This window comes from Strongylocentrotus purpuratus, unplaced genomic scaffold, assembly GCF_000002235.5.
Source record: "Strongylocentrotus purpuratus isolate Spur 01 unplaced genomic scaffold, Spur_5.0 spur5_scaffold_3, whole genome shotgun sequence".
NCBI lineage: Eukaryota > Metazoa > Echinodermata > Echinoidea > Camarodonta > Strongylocentrotidae > Strongylocentrotus > Strongylocentrotus purpuratus.
The window spans coordinates 23,205,015-23,225,339 of NW_022145609.1; the positions used below are offsets into that span (position 1 = coordinate 23,205,015).

Sequence of the window (20,325 nt, forward strand, 5' to 3'; positions counted from 1 at the left end):
TTATTATGTTTCAGTTCTATAGCGTGTTAACCTACAATGTAACTAATGCACTGACGGTCATGAAAATGATAAAAGTATATCATGTATTTCTTATCGCTTAAAATTGATAGTTCTGAAATTGTGTGTGTTCTTTTTTTGTTGTCGCCATGAATGGCATCTCAACAGATACAGAAAGTGTGCATTCAGGGTTGTAATCTAAACGAGAGTGACCCAACAGCATCACGTGACCTAGCCAGGTTTCTGTGTCTCCTGCCTTGTCTTACCGACCTGATGATAAATGACTATCACGATCCATACAATCATCATTTCCTTCATGACGATTTCTACCACGAACTTGCTCGTCAGGCCTCATTCTCAAAGGTGATTTGCAAGGTGTATAACGTTTATCTGGAATACGGGACATTGGCCATATGGTTACCTAGAATGATGAATAATGAAACAGCTAGTAAACTACTTTGTACCACAATTTACGAGCAAACAACATGAGTTAAACCGTATCTAGTAAAGGAAAGTCATTTGATGTATTATTACCATAATGTGAATAATTTTTTCTTGTTATTAATTGACCCTTAATGACCGTGATGTTCACAATTTGCAGCTCCTATCACATCCCTTGATATGTGTTTTGCTTTAGAACTTCAAGCTAAAAGCTTGATTACCGTCAAATAAATTCAAAATGTAAAATTTATGTTTATAGGTACATAACACATTTAGTAAAAGTACCTTGATAATAGGCACAATTCGATGGACATACTTAGTACATCATTATTATTTTCTAATTCTATAGCGTGTTAACCTGCAATGTAATTAATACACTTACGATCATGAAAATGATAAAAGTATATTATCTTGTTTTCGCGATCGTTTAAAGTTAATAGTTCTCATTTTGTTTTTTGTTGTTTTTTTTATTTGGGGGGGGGGGTTTCTTTGTTCATATTCATATTCATATTTATTTCATTTTCAACAGAAAGGTAAACAAAGACATTACATTTTTTTCATACACAATTAATGTTGTTGTCATGAATGGTATCTCAACAGATAGGGAAGGTGTGCATTCAGGGCTGTAATCTAAAGAAGAATGACCCCACAGCATCACGTGACCTAGCCAGGTTTCTGTGTCTCCTGCCTTGTCTCACCGACGTGACGATAAAGGACACTACTCTACAGTCAATACGAAGATCCTTTCCTTCGTGATGATTTCTACCACGAACTTGCTCGTCAGGCCTCATCCTCAAAGGTGATTTGCAAGGTGTATAACATTTACCTGGAATACGGGACATTGGTCATTATGGTTAACTAGAATGATGAATAATGAGAAACTGTAAACTACTTTGTACCACAATTTACATATTGCTCCAATTGTCTCATTTTCGCTCACTGGAACATTGCCAGCACAAACCACTGACCTCTACCTCCTGGACGGATCATCGCTCATTCCCATTCACTTTACGTTACGTACTAAAAGGCTGTATTGTCTGACCTTTTATGAATATTCATGTTTTTGCTTACCTCGGCAAAATGTTTGCTTTAACTAAATGGAAAAATTACGGTGGGGGGTTGGATGAAATGGACATAATGAACCAAGCAGAAGTGGTCTATGATAATTCATGCTTCTTATCCTCCACGTGCTTGACCTAAAATCTTAAAATCGCTTGGCAAACTGAGTCCAAAGTTCGACTTGTTTCACATGTGTATTATAGGCAATGATGAGCTTGCAACCTATTTTGATCAAATTACGGTGGGTGAACTTTCAAAAATCAATGGGACATCAGGGTTCCAATGAAAGAGCTAGTGATAATGTAAGTCGGGGTGGATGTGCTTTTCTTTTAAACAAAAAATGAATTTTTAACGATTTTTTGGGTACAATTCCATAGGCTAACATGTATGGCTCAGTGCTGACTCTGACGATAGGGGTCGTTGTGAAATGAGACTAAACGGAGCTATATGCGAGCAAACAAGATGAGTTTAACCGTATCTAGTCGAGGGAAACCATTTGATGCTTTATTACCATAATGTTAATGATTGTTTCGTTTTATTAATCGACCCTTAACCCTAATAAGGCCAGGGGGCCATTGTGCTCCCTCCCCCCCCCCCTCCTCTCCGGATTGTATCTGCTTGTTCGGGAACGCATAAGGATGGCGCTCCGCCGCCCGCTGACTTTTTTCTTTTGAGTCTTGCGCATCTTTTTTAACATTTTTTTTTAGAAAATCAGACGTACAGTTACAAAGTCACGTGACCTTTTGTCTTTGCATGCAGCCCGAAAATCGCTCATCAGTTTTCGTGATTTGTGTAAAAAACATATGGGGTGTCATTTTTCCTAAAAGGAGATAAAACATTAGTTATTAGGTCTTGTTTAAAGGTTAGGTGTTTGTTTTGGGAGTCAAAACAGTTGAATTGTAGTTAGAAATGAAATAAAACAACAAAACAATAAAATACACGAGTTAAAAAACAATAAAATACATAAGAAATTATCAAAACAAAATATAACATAAGGAATAACCTAGGTCTTCCATTGTCTTTTGTCGTATTAGTGTTTCAAATGGTCTAACGAATACATGTAGTGAAAAAGAATGCTTAAATAAAAGAATATTATGATAAATGGGTAAAAGGGTGACTGTTATGACCTTATTTGCATAAATTACCATAAATATGCAAATGAGTGAATTTAAAAAAAATGAAATTTACCATAGTGTTCTATACACTTCACTTGACATGCGTGCAAATTTTCGGGGCGATCGGCTGTTTCACGGCCGAGATCTAAGGGGAGCCATGATGCCCCCCCCCCCCCCGTATTAAGACCTCAAATAGCCCGGCCTTTTTAGGGTTAATGACCGTGATGTTCAGTAATTACAGCTCCTACCACATCCCTTGATATGTGTTTTGTTTAGAACTTCAAGCTAAAAGCTTAATTAGAGTCAAATTAAATTCAAAATGTAAAATTTATGTATATCGGTACATAGCACATTAAAAAATTACCTTGATAATAAGCGCATTTCCAAGGACAAGCAGTACTTAGTACATCATCATTATTTTCTAATTCTATAGCGTCTTAACCTACAATGTAATCGATACACTGAAGGTCATGCAAATATTAAAAGTATATCATATATTCCGTATCGCTTAAAATTGATAATTCTCCAATTTTGTGTGTTCTTTTTTTTGTCGCCATGAATGGCATCTCAACAGATGGAGAAGGTGTGCATTGAGGGTTGTAATCTAAACGAGAATGACCCCACAGCATCACGTGACCTAGCCAGGTTTCTGTGTCTCCTGCCTTGTCTCACCGACCTGATGATAAAGGACTCAGACGATCAATACAAAGATCTTTTCCTTCGTGATGATTTCTACCACGAACTTGCTCGTCAGGCCTCATCCTCAAAGGTGATTTGCAAGGTGTTTTAACGTTAACATGGAATAAGGGACATTGGTCATTATGGTTAACTAGAATGATGAATAATGAAACTGTAAACTACTTCGTACCACAATTTACGAACAAACAAAATGAGTTAATCCGTATCTAGTAAAGAAAGTCATTTGATGTTTTATTATCATAATTTGAATGATTGTTTCGTTTTATTAATCGACCCTCAATGACCGTGATGTTCAGTAATTCCAGCTCCTACCACACCCCTTGATTTTTTGTTCCGGTTTAGAACTTTAAGCTAAAAGCTTAATTACAGTCAAATAAATTAAAAATGTATTTATATTTATCGGTACATAGCACATTTGAAAAAAATTACCTTGATAACAGGCGCGATTCGATAGACATGCAAAACTTAGTACATGTTCCTATTCTATACTATAGCGTGTTAACCTACAATGTAACTTATACACTGACGGTCATGAAAATGATAAACGTATATTATGTTTTCCCTATATTTTAAAATGGATAGTTCTCAAATTTGTTGTGGTCTTTTTTTTTGTCGCCATAAATGGCACCTCAACAGATAGAGAAGGTGTGCATTCAGGGTTGTAATCTACGTGAGAATGACCCAACAGCATCACGTGACCTAGCCAGGTTTCTGTGTCTCTTGCCTTGTCTTACCGAACTGACGATAAATGTGATAGTTCTCAAATGTTGTGTGTTCTTCTTTTTTGTCGCTGTCACGTGCGATACAATTCGGCATTGAGAAGAGGGAAGAACAGTCTCAGCATGCACTGGGTTGCATGGCACCACACCACGCCGGTTCCTTTCCTTGGAAATACCCCCCCAAAACTGTAACACAGACCTCTCTCTTCAAGATCAATTATCCAAGTGAGCAGTCTGCATGTGCATTTTTACTAGCACACACAAATGAAAATGTGTCATACAAAGAGTCTGCAATTCTATACACCTGACAGAACCTAGATATTTACCACAATAAATCAATGTATCTACCTATTATTTGCTAGTTTATCCAAACTACGCCATCTTCGAGAACACTCTAAAAAGTCACAATCGCGCATGCGCCCACCTCCATACATCGCCTTCACGTGCGCATCGCACGCCCGCCATTCATCCTCTTTCTATTCTCGCCCACCGAGATAGACATCGTATACAGCTGAGTCACATTAAAATCAAGGATTTTGTCCTTTTTTCGTTGGGCTTGGCTCTTTTACGTATTGAATTCCGTTCTCATAATAAATGCTGTTAATATTATGGGGCGGGTTCCCTAGTCACATTTTTATTTTTGCGGAAATTTGAGTTTCATTTCTGCACCGCATATTTTCTTTTTCGCGATCGTAAATTAAGACTTCGTTACGCCGCTGGTTAAGGCGTTGGGTCTTGGCGTTATACGGCCGTTGGTTGGGTTGGCGAGTAATTTATTCATCGCCCTTTGTTCCAACTTGGTTCGTTTCGCTTCGTGGTTCACTGCTTCAGTGGTGCGGCCTTTTGTTGTGTTCGTGATTGTTGGATTTATTTTTCGTGCATGCGTTGGGTTTAGTTTGATATAAAAACATTTTATTTGAAACTGTTGGCTTGATAATTTGGTGAGCGGGGAGTTGTTAAGCTCGCTCACTCCTTTTGTCTGGCGTTTCTCTTTGTTTACTTGCATTTTATTTGAAACTGTTGGCTGGATAGTTTGGTGAGCGCGGAGTTGGTTATTCTCGCTCGCTCCTTTTGTCTGGCGTTTCTCTTTGTTACTTGCATTTTATTTGAAACTGTTGGCTGGATAATTTGGTGAGCGGGGAGTTTGTTAATCTCGCTCGCTCCTTTTGTCTGGTGTTTCTCTTTGGTTTACTTTTTGTGTATTCAGGTTCGTGATGGATGCGTCGGAGCCTGGTACTCTTGTTTCTCCTCCAGCTGGTGCAGCTACGGGAGGGGTGTTTGTCAAGCCGACCACTCGTTTATTCAGTGTGGCGGCAGGTAAGTTAGGGAGCGCTACTAGCGTCTCTCGGACAGGCTCGTTTATAATTACCGGCTCGACTCTGTCGGGCTCGGTAAGACAGCCATTGTTGGGACCTGGGGTCCCAGCAAGGGGGCGATCGGTTTACCGATCGTTAGCCCCCAACGCACGATAGAGAAGGGCGTCATTGGTCTGCCGGCCTCTGACGTTCATGCTCTGGGGATGAGTGTCGCCATTGCGGCCACTGACACTCGGACCCGGGGGAAGAGTGTCGCCATTGCGGCCACTGACACTCGGAACCCGGTCACTGGCTTTGCTCCCGCTAGTGACACGTGCAACAACTTGAGCGATTCCGCAGTCCTCGAGACCAGCTTGAATCCTCAGGGGCCGGCTTCCTCCCGTCGGGTGGAAGTCGTAAGAGACTTTCCGACCTGCCCGCTAGGGTACTGTCCGTCAGTCTCGAGTGTTTACCCGAGTGAATCCGTAGCACCCCGTGCCGCTTTGATCACTCAATAGTAGTACACTCTTGCTTGCTCTCACGCTCCCGTCACAGTCGGGTGCTTTTGAGACAAGCAAAATATATCCGACCGCCTGGTCGGCAGTGTCGGATCCGATTTAAGCCCTGAATGTCTCAGTTTGCCTTTTGTGCAGCTGCAGTCACTCAGAGTGTCGTTGTTTATGCGACCTCTGACACTTGGGCCTCGGTCACTGTCTAGACAGTGACATGGGCTTTTTGAGAGATTCGGCAGCACTCTGTGCAGCCTTGGATCCTCAGGAGTGGGTTCCCTCCCGTCAGTCGGGTTGGGAGTCGTAAGAGACTGTCTGACCCTCCCGTCCAGGGTACTGTCTGTCAGTCTCGAGTGTCTACTCGAGTGAGTCCGCCGCACCCCGTGCCGCCATGATAACTCGGGAGTACACGTGCAACAACGATTCCGCGTCCTCGGGACTAGCTTGAATCCTCAGGGGCCGGCTTCCTCCCATAGGGTGGAAGTAGTAAGAGACTTTCCGACCGGCCCACTAGGGTACTGTCCGTCAGTCTCGAGTGTTTACTTGAATGATTCCGCAGCACCCCGTGCCGCCGCGATCACTCAATAGTAGTACACTCTTGCTAGCTCTCTCGCTCCCGTCACAGTCGGGTGCTTATGAGACGAGCTAAATATATTTATATCCGTCGCCTGTTCAGCAGTGCCGCCCGATATATCTGTATCAGTTTACCGGTTCGGTAAATTACGCAAATATACGCTCTTGCTATCTTTTTTGCTCCAGTCTTTAGGCATGGTGTATAGCCATGTCTCGGTCATGTCTCTTTTGAGTCGATGTCTGCCTTGGGCACAAGTTAGGCTACGGCTAGGAGGAGGGGTTCGGCCTCGTTTAGACGCCTACCCTTCTCCGTTGCCATCGATCAGGCTGAGCCTCTCGATTATGTGGAGCTCTTTGCTGAGAGAAGTTGGCGGGGTAGTAACCCAGCCCTCTCGGCCGACCTCTGGTGGTACAGGCCTTCCTTTTTCGTGGTCGGCTCTGTCATGTCTTTGGACACGGGCGCCCAGGGCCTAGGTCCGGTTTTACCTCGGTGGCTTGATCTGATACCAGTTGCCTGGATAGTGTCCGATATTTTGGATAGCTCCTTCTGGTGCCCAGACTTGTTTACATGTTCTTGATTCTCAGGATCCTGTTCTCGTACAGGTTTGGTTCCCGGAGTTGCCTCTCCTATCTCAGTCGCCGCCCGGCGAGGATATTAATGTTTGTGGTTGCGCCCGCCTCCTCGGGGCCAGGTTCTCGACGTCGTTGAGTTTGAAGGTCAGATGGGTGACTCTCAGTTACTAATCAGCGCGGCTCCCAAGCTCTCGTGGTTTGGCAGCCGACGTACAGACTCTCTTTGAGTCGTCATTACCGGAGGCCTTCACTCTGGCTGTGCCAGGTGCGGCCAAGGCTTCCCATCTCCTTCCGCGGGAATACCGCTCATGGTGGTTTGCCAGTCCGGTGACGGGTATCTTGTGTGTAAGGAGGGTTCCCTTCTCCGGTGATCTCCTCCCGTTCTAGTTTTAACAGGGCGCGGCCCTAGGGTGGGTCAGTTATGTAGAAGTAATCGCACTTAGCTCCTCCTTTGGGACAAGCTTTGTGTCTTGAGGCTTTGTTGCGATGCAACGACTCGCCAATGTTTTGTTGATGTGGCCCCGGAGTCAACCACGTCGTGGTTTCACCCAGTCGTGAAACGCAAAGATCCCGGTCTCACGGAGGCTCTCGGGTCTTGATTGATGAGCCTATGGCGCAGTGGAGCGGGTTGGTCCCGGTCACACTGAGTTTATTTCGGGGTTTACGAAGTCTAATATGGCCGCTATACTCGCTTCTTCTCCCGTACCTCCGGGTAAGAAGCGCAAGCGTTCTAACGTCCAGCTGCCGTCTGTGTCAAGGTAGAGAAGGCTGAGTTAAGTGTTACGTCAGTCGGTGTGTTCTCTAGCCGCTCAGGCTGGGCTTCGTGGCTTCTTGGTGATTTTGGTGTCTGGGGATACCAGCCACCAAAAGACCCGAAAAGCATTTTGGGTTTGGCGGAGGCTCAGCTTCTGCCCCTTCCTGTGCCGGGCTGGTAATGAGCCGGCCCTGGTCACACCTGGCTTTGGGTTCGTTCAGATTTCGCGGGTGTTGATACTCCGGCATCCGAGACACTTTTAGGTCCGGGTTGCCTGGTGCTGTTGGCCTTCCACCATGGGCCGTCGGCCGGTTGGTGGGAGTTGTGCCTGTAGTTCCTGCCCTCGCGGTTGTCTTCGGCATCTGCAGCGGGGTTTCAGTTGAGTTCGCCACTCGACAGAAGGTTGTCGGCCACACGACAGGAGGTTGTCGACCAAACGTAAGCCTTTCGCACCATGCTCTTGCGGCCTCTGATGCCGTGAGGCGTGGTGGCCATGCTGGGCCTATTTCGCTGACCCTTCCAGTTTAGCAAGGCCCTAGAACAAGCTTCGTCACTCGACGCTTTGGCAAGGGGCACGAAGTTGTGGTTGGATTGTTATATTTATTGTGGCCTTCTAATGTCAAGTCTCCGACTGTGACTTAGGCGGAGAGAGCTGTGGTAATATTTAGACCTCAGCTTGCCTCTTCTCCAACCGTTCAGACTGGGCTTTGCGCAGTGTCTAAGTAGCTTGGTGGGCGACAGGGTTTACCCTGGTCTCATCCGGCTGGTCTGGTGTAAGCCGGTACCCGTTTTGGTTTGGGGATCGTCTTACCGAGTTCGGCCTCGAGGAGGCTCAGTTCGGTGGTTGGCATTTCTCCTCGGGCTTTTTGCCCGTTGGTGATGGTTAAGCTCTCTTCTCCAGCTTCTTTTGCTACACCTCCAAGAGAGGAGTGGGTAGCTGGGTCGGGACTCGCCCTTCCCCTCTGGGGTTTGGGGTTTTTCCTAAATGACGGCCATGTCTGTGACTCTTCTCGCAGATGAAGCCTAGTCATGCGGCTGACCAGCCCTTAGGGCTGTGGTGTCGCCTTTTTCGGGGGATTTATCTCTTACAACTAGCCGAAATAGCTCAGTTGGGAGAGCGTTAGACTTAAGATCTAAGGTCCCTGGTTCGAAACCACCCGGAGAACTCGCATGAGTTCTGAACTGTCCCGGGTTTCGGCATGTTCCTTTCTGTTTTAAGGACACAGTTCCCTAGCTCATTTGTAGGGTAATCAGTGTCCGTCGTTGATGTTTGTGGCAACGGGCTTCCCGGCGAGTTTCCGTTTCTGGTGGTTTTTGTCCCTTTTGCTGTGGACATCTGTCCCCTCTCCCGCTGAGACCGGGCCTGTTCCAGTCTCTATCGGGGATTTTCTGTCATCGCAATGCGGTGCATACTCATTGAAGCCTAGTCATGCGACTGACTGGCTGGCTTCAGTTCAGTGTTTCTGGTTTCTGTCCCCTCTCCTGCTGAGACTGGACCTGTTGTCCCAGTCTCGTTCGGGAATTTTCCGTCATCGCCCCGCGTTGCATACTCTCTCTGGCCGCTGGGCCGGTGTCGGGGAGTACGCTAGGACTTCTGGGCTCTCTGGGAGAGCCTCGCGGTTTATAGTTGTAGGGATTCCACGAGAACCCTTTACAACTCTCGTTTGGAGCCCTGCTCCATTTGGTGTGAAGACCTCGGGGTCTCACCCGTAGACTTTGATAGGTGTCATAGCTGGATTTTGGTTAATTTGTTTGGTGAGGCAAAGTGGTCTCGTGGAACAGCGGCCACCTAGTATTTGGAAGGTATCGGTTCAATACCCTAGCTAGTGCTTTTAGAGGGTAAAGTCCTTCCGCTTTTTGTGGTTACCGTTCGGCCCTCGTCCCCTCTCATGTGTGGTTTCCGGACGGCTCGGGGGTTATCTCCTGTTGAAGTTACTGCATTGTTTTTTTTCTGCAGTAGCTGGTTATCCCGAAGGTTTTGGCACAGCCTCTTTTGAGCCTTTGTCTAAGGCCTCACTTGACGCTGAAAACTTTTTTCCTTATGGCAATAGTTTCTGGACAGCGGAGGGGTACGTTCCATGCGCTGTCTGCCTCCCCCGGCCATATCAGGTGGGGAGTTCGGTTGGTCCCACGACCTTCCTCCGGACCGATTGATGTTTTTCCTCAGTCCTCTTTCGGACTTCTCAGTCGCTGAGGACAAGGTCTGGTGCCCCATTAGGGCACTCGTGTGGTTTTATATAGGACTAAGGTTCATCGAAAGGATGTCCAGTTGTTCCTCATTTCGCAGGAGCTCCTTTCTTCTGCGTCTCGTGAATCCATCTCCAGATGGATAGTGGACACTATTCAGGCCGCGGGTCCTGAAGCCCTGTTCGCAGAGGGCAGGGCCAGTGCCCATAATTCCAGATGTAGTGGTACTTCCTGGGCATTGTTTTGACCTTTTTGAAGGCCGCGTTTTGGCGGTCTCCCAATTCCCGTACATCTTTTTATCTTCGGGGACGTCACCTCTGGGGAGCGCTGTCGTGGTGTTGTTTGCAACTGCGTCCCTGCGGGCGGTTTTGGCTGCCTTTGTTCCCTTTGTTCCCCAGTAATCTCCTTCTTGTTCGGGACATGCCTCCCGGTCCATTTGTGTGCTGGTCTAGCAAATAATAGGTAGATACATTGATTTATTGTGGTAAATCAGAAAAATCAGAACTGATTTTAATATTTACTATATAAATCTATGTATCTACCTATGTCCCTCCCTCCGTCCCCTCTCCTTGCGGGCAACATGTCCGAATCTATGTCTTTGGAGGCTCGTGAAAGAGGATGAATGGCGGGCGTGCGATGCGCACGTGAAGGCGATGTATGGAGGTGGGCGCATGCGCGATTGTGACTTTTTAGAGTGTTCTCGAAGGTGGCGTAGTTTGGATAAACTAGCAAATAATAGGTAGATACATAGATTTATATAGTAAATATTAAAATCAGTTCTGATTTTTCTGATTGTGTACACATGAATACACTTAACTATTCATCTAGTGAAGTGGAAATCTACATTAAGCACCTGTTCATAACTGGGCTCACAAAAGAACATCTAATTTGCATACGATCCTCGCATAACTTACATGGGCTCACAAAAGAACATCTAATTTGCATATGATCCTCGTATAACTTACATGGGCTCACAAAGAACTATCTAATTTGAATAAGATCCTCACAGTCGCCATAAATGGCATCTCAACAGATAGAGAAGGTGTGTTTTCAGGGTTGTAATCTACGTGAAAATGACCCCACAGCATCACGTGACCTAGCCAGGTTTATGTGTCTCTTGCCTTGTCTTACCGACCTGACGATAAAGGACTCAGTGTACGATCCATTCAATCATATTTTCCTTCTTGATGATTTCTACCACGAACTTGCTCGTCAGGCCTCATCCTTAAAGGTGATTTGCAAGGTGTATGACGTTTACCTGGAATACGAGATTTGGCCATATGGTTAACTAGAATGATGAATAATGAAACTGTAATCTACTTCGTACCACAATTTACGAGCAAACCAAATGAGTTCAACCGTATCTAGTAAAGAAAAGTCATTTGATGTTTTATTACTATAAAGTGAATGATTGTTTCTATTTATTAATCGACCCTTTATGACCGTGATGTTCAGTAATTACAGCTCCTACCACATCCCTTGATATTTTTCTTCTTCGGTTTAGTACTCTAAGCTGAAAGCTTAATTACAGTCAAATAAATTTAAAATGTATTTATATTTATCGGTACATAGCACATTTGAAAAAAATTACCTTGATAACAGGCGCAATTCGCTGGACATGCAATACTTAGTACATCATTATTATGTTTTATAAAATGGCTCTAGTATTTTAAGCATCGTGATTGGTCAATACGCGTCACATGACATTGAAAAAAATTTGATGCAAGCACGATATACTAATTCTATCATGTTAACCTACAATGTAACTAATGCACTGACGGTCATGAAAATGTTGGAAGTATATCATGTATTCTCTATTGTTTGAAATTGATAGTCTGTTCCCCCTTTTTTTTTTTTTTTTTTTTTTTGTCGCCATGAATGGCATCTCAACCATAGGCGCCGGAAGTGGGGGGGCAGGGGGGGCAGTTGCCCCCCCAGTCAAAAAAGTGGGGGGGCAAAACGCATTTTTGCCCCCCAAAAACGCCCCCCCCCCTCCAAAAAAAAAAAAAAAAGCAGTAAAGGAATAAACATGGTTTGTATTTTTAACCCAAAAGAACATAACAATAATAAAAACCTGAATTAAAGCACATATACCATTCCATTCAAAGAAAAGGAAAGTTCACAGGAATTAAATTTTTATAAACATTGCGCATGCTACCTATACGGTTTATAATAGCGATACGCGCATATCGTGGACATATTGTGCGAGAATGGGAAAACGTGTCTGTTTTTTTGGTTTTGTTATAGGGGTGAGAAGACATGAGCCCCTGAACGCTGGCGTACTGATGGGGGGGGGGGGGGTATATCTATACGATACCAGTGATTTACACATGTTGCTGTTATGACATGATTTTCCGGTATTTTTTCTCCATTTTTTTTTAAGTCATACCTTTTTATGCGTTTGTTGGAAAATAAGAAATTCCCAAATTACAGTCGGGCGAAAAATACGCTTATTTAGAAGCCTTTATGACATGGTCTGCAAAGTGGCTGGGCTCGAGCCCCTCCCCCCTCACTTTTTGAAAAAGTATGTTAAAGAGAAAAAGAAAGAAAGACGGAGAGAAAAAATAAGTGACCTGTCAATGTCACAAATAAGGCATAAAAAATGCTCATCTGACCGTAATTAAATGCCTAAAACCCCAGAGCTTACGGGTGCTCCGCCCCCGGACCCCACCAAGGGCCCTAAGGCGGGCCCCTGGATGCTCATCTGACCGTAATTAAATACCTAAAACCCCTGAGCTTCCGGGGGCTCTGCCCCCTGGACCCCACCAAGGGCTCTAAGGCGGGCCCCTGGATGCTCATCTGACCGTAATTAAATACCTAAAACCCCTGAGATTCCGGGGGCTCTGCCCCCTGGACCCCACCAAGGGCCCTATAAGGCGGGCCCCTGGATGCTCATCTGACCATTATTAAATACCTAAAACCCCTGAGCTTCCGGGGGCTCTGCCCCCTGGACCCCACCAAGGGCCCTATAAGGCGGGCCCCTGGATGCTCATCTGACCATTATTCAATACCTAAAACCCCTGAGCTTCCGGGGGCCCTGCCCCCTGGACCCCACCAAGTGCCCTAGGGCGGCCCCTGGTTGCTCATCTGACCGTAGTTAAATACCTAAAACCCCTGAGCTTCCGGGGGCTCTGCCCCCTGGACCCCACCAAGGGCCCTATAAGGCGGGCCCTATAAGGCGGGCCCCTGGATGCTCATCTGACCATTATTAAATACCTAAAACCCCTGAGCTTCCGGGGGCTCTGCCCCCTGGACCCCACCAAGGGCCCTATAAGGCGGGCCCCTGGATGCTCATCTGACCATTATTCAATACCTAAAACCCCTGAGCTTCCGGGGGCCCTGCCCCCTGGACCCCACCAAGTGCCCTAGGGCGGCCCCTGGTTGCTCATCTGACCGTAGTTAAATATTAAAACCTCTGAGCTTCTGGGGGCTCCCCCCCCCCCCTCTGGAACACGTCAATGGCCTTAAAGAGGCCCCTGGATGCTCATCTAACCGTAATTAAATACCTAAAACCCCTGAGCTTCCGGGGGCTCAGCCCCTTGACACCCTGCCGAGGCTGGACCCCACGCCAATTTACGCTCTACCTGATCGTTAATACTTCACTTTGAAAAACGTTCCGCGGGACCTGCATGTAACGTGTAAGACTGGTGGTGATGCAGATTTTTCGTCTGCCCCCCCCCTTCCGAACGTTTTTTCTCATTACGTCACTGCCCTCGGAAGGTGAGCCCCCTGGAATGTTTGCCCCCCCAATCCCAAACTGCTTCCGGCGCGCCTGATCTCAACAGATAGAGAAGGTGTGCATTCAGGGTTGTAATCTACGTGGGAATGACCCCCAGCATCACGTGACCTATTACGTCTATGGTTTACCGACCTGATGATAAATGACTATCACGATCCATACAATCATCATTTCCTTCGTGATGATTTCTACCACGAACTTGCTCGTCAGGCCCCATCCTCAAAGGTGTATTGCAAGGTGCACATATATCGTTTACCTGGAATACGGGACATTGACCATAATGGTTAACTAGAATGATGAATAATGAAATTGTAAACTATACTTCGTACCACAATTTACGAGCAAACAAAATGAGTTAAACCGTATCTAGTAAAGAAAATTCTTTTGATGTTTTATTACCATACTGTGAATGATTGTTTCTTTTTATTAATAGAACCTTTATGACCGTGATGTTCAGTAATTACAGCTCCTACCACATCCCTTGATGATATTTTTTTCCGGTTTACATAGCACATTAAAAAAAATTACCTTGATAACAGGCGTAATTCGATGGACAATTAGTACATCATTATTATGTTCTAGTTCTATAACTTCTTAACCTACAATGTAATTAATATACTTACGGTCATGAAAATGATAAAAGTATATTATATATTCCCTATCGTTTAAAATTGATAGTTCTCAAATTGGTTGCGTTCTTCTTTGTTTACGCCATGAATCGCATTTCTACAGGTATGTAGGAGTGTCGTAGTCGAGTTATTTAAAGGGATAGTTGAGTTCTGTTTTCAGACCGCAAATTCCTTCAAAGTGCATGGTTATTGCTCTTATTCTTATCTATGACATTTATAGTGCCCTCTTAGAACCTAAAATTGCTATGAAGGTAATTTTAGACCCCAAAATGTGTGAAATTTAGCCAATACGATCATACCAATTCAGCTCCACTTAAAAAAAAACACGGTGACCGTTAATTAATTATTTAATTAAAAATAGCAATACATGAGCCGGCTTATTGTGAATAATATAAGCAACACGAAAATGCCAACAAAAAAGCCAACATCGGCATTGGCTGAAAAACGACGTAAAAGGCGTTATTTCGTTTTTTTCAACGGTTTTCAACGGTTTTTTCAAATTTTTCAAAATATCTAATATTTGTGGTGGTACACAAGTATTAGAAATCGTTATATTTCAGCCGTCTCTGAACCGATTTTGATCAAACAAAGATGATTTTGTCATTTAAATATTATGTTCTTTCAAATTTGACACTCAGATTTTCATTATCTCACAAAAAAATATTTTGTGTAGCGCCCTCTGCAACAGAACTCAACTATCCCTTTAAGCACTTGACTTGAAATTCAAAGGACGTGGTTCGATCACCGACATGGCACTAATGTCATCTGGCAAGGCACTAATCTTGATTTGCCACACTCGACCCAGGTGAGGTAAATGGGTACCTGGCAGGCTGGCTAGAAATGCCTATTATTAGTAGTATTAAGGGTTGTTATCTAAACGAGTAGCATCTGGTATGTGAGTTTGAGGGGCTGGTCAATAATAGTCTGCCGATGTAAGAGGCTGGAGTAAAGGTATGTGGGAGTGGAATATTGTGATAGACTTTGAAAGTCATGGTTGCTCGCAGGCGCGTACGCAGGATTTTTTCGAAGGAGGGTGTTTAAAATTTAGGGGGGTTCCTCCAACCCCTGCGTACTTGCCTGGTTGCTCGTGTAAACAGGCAACGAGAGTGCTGTGCATGCAAGGCTTCAAGTTTAGATTTGAGACAATTAAGCTGCAATGAAGACGTGATCTTCCGGTAGTCTCGATGGGTGAAACGAGCGGTGGCTTTCTCATCTGTACCCTCTCAAGATCTCAAATTCAGATGGATGTGTGCTGGCTGGGTTCCAGACCTCAGCACCATATTCCATCTGTGGTCGCACAAGGGCTCTGTAGGCTCTGTTCTTTATTTCTTTGGAGCAGGGTGATAAAGTCCTAAGAAATACCAATGTGCGATTGCATGGCTTTGTGACGGATTTGCTGGCAGTGGAGGTTCCAACGTAAATCATGTGCTATTGTTACACCCATATTTTTGAATTGGTAGTTTTAAGAGTTGTTATATACCTCTCTTTATAAATCTAGCCATCTGATTGGTCGAAATTGCAGTCGTGATTTTAGCCATTCTCCCGTAAAGAGACGAACAATGTCAGTAATGGTCAATAGTTCATTCCCGCAAGATTCCGGGTACCACGAAAATAGTTAAAATTTTGCTGCGACCCCCATTCATGAGTGATATCAGGATATCAGGAAAATGGTTGCGATCCCCATTGGTTTACGTGTTAAAACTTAGTTTGTGCGCAGCGCGGCTACCATACAGTTTTTGTGCGATTAGTTTGGTTGCTACATTTTATCTCGATTGTAGGCCTACATGAAATCTCCGATTTTTTCGTTTCTGCTATATGATGATTTCTACCTTGAGCTTGCTCTTCTTGCTTCTTCCTCAAAGGTAAGGTAACATATGATAACCAAATATTGTTTATTTCTCCCATGTTCCGCCAACAACAACAACAAGCGTTGTCGGCGATCCAGTGAAGGGGATGTGGGTGGAAGAACGCCTTTCACAGCTCAAGTAAGGGTCTCCCACACCTTGATCTTTAGAAAACTCTTTCAAATAAAACTTGAAGACTCTGAAATGTTACATTTCTTGTGAAATATGACCCGCGTCGCTCTTTTGATCAAGTTGCCTTTAAAAAAAAATGTTTCATTGATTATCTGTATTATTTGAAAGGATTGACAGCCAAACAGAATGATGGAAAGTTTTAAATAAAAGTTATCTAACTAAGAACATCACAACAGCATCTCGTATTGATTTTTATTATGATATTGCTCGTCTAGCTTCTACTTCAGTATGTGAAAGCATACATTTTACAATGTAGTTCTCATCTATTTGAATGACAGATTCCAGACATATTTGGTGAAGGGTTGTAAGCTCACAGACCTCCCATCCCCCTCCCCCACCTCCACTCCGTCATGAAAGCACTATCGATATATTTAGCGGTACAATATACAATATCTGACAAGGGATTATTTCAGAAATCAAGCCAATAAAACAAAAAGTAAAGGTTCTTTGCATAATTAGCAGGGTATCCCATTTTCGTTTGAGTTTTTGTCTTATAATTTTGCTCCCTTAAATTCCAGAATCCTGTCTTCTCAAACCTCATGACAAGGACAACTTGGTACAATGAACATAGATCACGATCGGTCCTCCAGCAATATCGGTCACTTGGAGATGTTCCGACAGCACGTTCATCACAAATGATCAACCCACATCAAGGAATGACACCAACCACCCGGTATCACCGCCAATCAGCCACGTCAGGAACATCCCTGCCACCAGCCATCACCTACCATCACAACCAGCAACATCAAACACACGTTTCGCATCACCTGCCATTTTCACAGACACCTGTCTCACAGACACCTGTCTCACAGGAAGCATGGCAGCATCCAGACCAAAACAGAGTGGGCGAACCATTTCTGCCATTTCAACAATCGCGTCAGCAGCATCAACCCATCATGTCACAGAGCCAAGAGCTCATAGAAAATTCGCATCAACAATTGTATTTTGCTCGGGCTCCACCACAGAGAGAAACACAAAATCAACTCACCCACCTGTCCGGCTCACAACAAAGTGAACAGCCAAATCAGCTTGCACGACGTTTGGGTGAACCACAAGTCCATCCATGCTCCCAAACAGCACAGCACCGCCTACCACAGCCTCTCTTAATGACAGAGCAGCCTTGGTACTTTTCGACAACACATTCATCATATTATGATGACCAACGGCATATCATCAATCCTCAACAACCAATGATACATATGATCCAACAACCCACATTGCTGTCAGAAACGTCGACAGTAGCGTCTTTACCACCAGCCTCCCAGCCATCGTTTCATCGAACACACGTTCTGCATCATCCAAGGCAACCGCATTTTTCAGAGTTCATACTTCCCTACAGATTACCCCGAGCATCACGTGATCCACAACATCCAAACACTCACCATAATACAGTATATACGTCCCGTAGTCCTCAACCACGACATCAGCAAAGTCCCTAAACACATACACAACTTCATCCGGAGGTGGATCCAAGATCCAAGATGGAGGGAATTGTCTAATCCGCACATATCTCAAGGGGCTGTAGCAAGGTCACCTTTTGCCTGATTTGTAAAGATTTTATTGTAAACGTCCCACACACAAACGACCACTTACCACTTTCTTAGGGGTAGATAGGCCTCCTAGAAGCTTGCATTGGACCTTCATGATGAAAAATATATAGGAAATTAACATAATTATGTTCATAATTTCATTCTACTTTGTAGCGTATGCGATATCAAATTGCCAGATACCTTTGAGAGGCCTATGCAAAGCGTAGGAGTAATCAGGAATGAAAAGATCTCTATATATTGTGATTTTAGGAAGGATTGATGTATTACATGTTTCTGATCCACCATGTTTCTGAGTATAAACGGAACCAGATAGACATATTGATGCTTTATATGTGCAATAAGCTAGTCTTTCATATGTAATATTTTTACAAGTGCATTTCCAACAGGTACAAGTTAATGAAGAAATATAACATGTGCAATTTAGGTTTCAATGTGCAATAGGGTCAGTTTTATGTATATATATTCTACGAGTGAAATGTCTTTGAAGTATTATCCTAACGTTATATCACGAATATGTTAGCACATGAATAGATACTTCAAGTTTGAATTTATCTCCAAATCACTTATATGTACATTCATTTTAGTCGGTACAATGTAAATACGTATTATTTTGGTAAATGGAGCTAACAAATAGCAACATGGTAATCGAGGTTACCCCCCGAGTAAATCCTCGATTTCTACTTCTTTGGCGGACATTTCATTTTCGATCTATTTATCAATATGTTGGTGATGCATTGACTGCACCCGAAATTAAATATTGTTTAGCTTGTATGATAAAATAAATTACTTGTTACAATTTTGATTGGCGGAGCAAAGTTATGTAGGCCTCCATTTCATTCATTATATAATACATGTATATGTAGTGTATTAGGTCTCTACATGACTTGTATGTTCGTTGTAAATCTCATTCAAATATCAGATTATCTGTTATTTGCTATAGAAGACCTGTTAACTGATTCCATGCAACTTTTAGAAATAAAAGTTCTTATAGTGACAACTTAAAAACTTGTCAGAGGCTTGTCCAACTTTGCAACAACCAATGTATGTGAAGTGGATTCCAGCCCTATAAATGCCATTTTTCATAACATGACTGGCAACAGGCCTGGTTAGGGAGAGACGTCCATAAATTGAAATACATTAATAAACAGCTTTATTTATAAGATACATTGATATGTTACAATTTCACGACCACTATTGATCTGTTACAATTTCACGACCCCTATGGTTAAGCATTCGTCTACCTGGTACATTAATTCAAAGATAATATGTCAAACCATGCATCTAATAAGGGCGTCAATGGTCATGTGCTCTAGTAGTTTATCCTTTTAAACCAAGACACGCTTATTTTCAACAACGACACCGAAAAAATGACTTGTAACTATGGGAATGAATAACCTAAGGAAAATAGTTCAACATTCATTAATTGCATTAAGTTCAGCATGGTATAACAATAATAAGGTTTTAAAACTCATTGTATATAGTTCTTGAATGTTTGGATACAGGGTAAAATATTTATATTCTTATGATATCTGAAAATCTTGCTCATCTTTGCTCATATCTTGTTGATATGATAAAAAGTATGTACTTACTAATTACTGTACTTCTGAGAATTGTATTGTGATGCCACAACGACATGATTAAAAGATCCTTTCCCCAAAATTATGACCATGTCAACACTTTTCTTTTGATTTATCTTGTTCTTGTTCTGTTTTCTTTTGTTATTTTTGATTTGTTAATTTTGTTTTGTTGCTGCTGTTGTTGTTGTTTAATTATTTCATTTTTCGGAGGGGCACTATGAATAGAAATAGACCTATAATAGAATTTAAAAATTTGAGAAACAGAAGGGTAAACGTTTGAAATATATCGGATCAAGAATAAATATGTTTTTAATGATTGAAATATAAGAACACAGCTATGCGAATCTCACATTGGCAAGTAGTGACGGATAACTATCCTGTTTGTTGTGTACAAAAATATTAAAAGTGTTTTTATATATCATTATAGGTCCTTTAAAAAAAGACCATATTGAATGGGGGAAATGTAATTTTTGGTGTTGGTACTACATTATGTACGTATAGTGATTGCAACTTTTAAAGAATTAATTCTTGTTACATTTTTTGTCAGATTTCGTCCAAACCTTCACAAGTCTGCTTCTGCTTCCTTTTAGAGTTGTCTTTAAGAATGCAGAATGATGAAAATGGTCATGTACATGTCAAATGCACGTGAATTTTTTATATAAGAAGTGGCATTTTGTGCAGTTTGTGTTAATAAAATTACGGATAACAATTATAAGGTGGTATGTTCCATTGAGTTTTCAATTAGTAATTAAAGAAAGGGAAGAAAATACAATAATAAGTAAAATAAAACAGTTTACAGATAGAAGAAATTCTTTGCACACAGCTGATAGACGAGGAAGATAGCGAGATAGAAAAGAAGATAAAGAGAATATG

At 43.1% G+C, this 20,325-nt stretch overlaps 1 protein-coding gene and 1 long non-coding RNA gene across 2 annotated transcripts; both read left to right on the forward strand.

The window, feature by feature from the left end:
* The first annotated feature begins 1,046 nt into the window (after positions 1 to 1,046).
* Positions 1,047 to 4,055, forward strand: LOC105442585. The gene is made up of 3 exons (XR_004066230.1): positions 1,047 to 1,237; positions 3,187 to 3,381; positions 3,948 to 4,055. It is a non-coding gene; the product is annotated as an uncharacterized LOC105442585 (long non-coding RNA).
* Positions 4,056 to 15,401: 11,346 nt separating this feature from the next.
* Positions 15,402 to 20,147, forward strand: LOC115919010 (RFX-like DNA-binding protein RFX2). The gene is made up of 2 exons (XM_030996872.1): positions 15,402 to 16,151; positions 16,844 to 20,147. The coding sequence occupies exons 1-2, from the start codon at positions 16,074 to 16,076 to the stop codon at positions 17,762 to 17,764; spliced, it is 999 nt and encodes a 332-aa protein (XP_030852732.1). The 5' UTR covers positions 15,402 to 16,073; the 3' UTR covers positions 17,765 to 20,147.
* Positions 20,148 to 20,325: the final 178 nt, after the last annotated feature.

Excerpts from the sequence above, each read along its gene's own strand:
- LOC115919010 (XM_030996872.1), top strand. The coding sequence starts at position 16,074 with ATGAAATCTCCGATTTTTTCGTTTCTGCTATATGATGATTTCTACCTT. Across the intron at positions 16,152-16,843 it reads TTCTTGCTTCTTCCTCAAAG|AATCCTGTCTTCTCAAACCT; the intron begins GTAAGGTAACAT and ends CTTAAATTCCAG.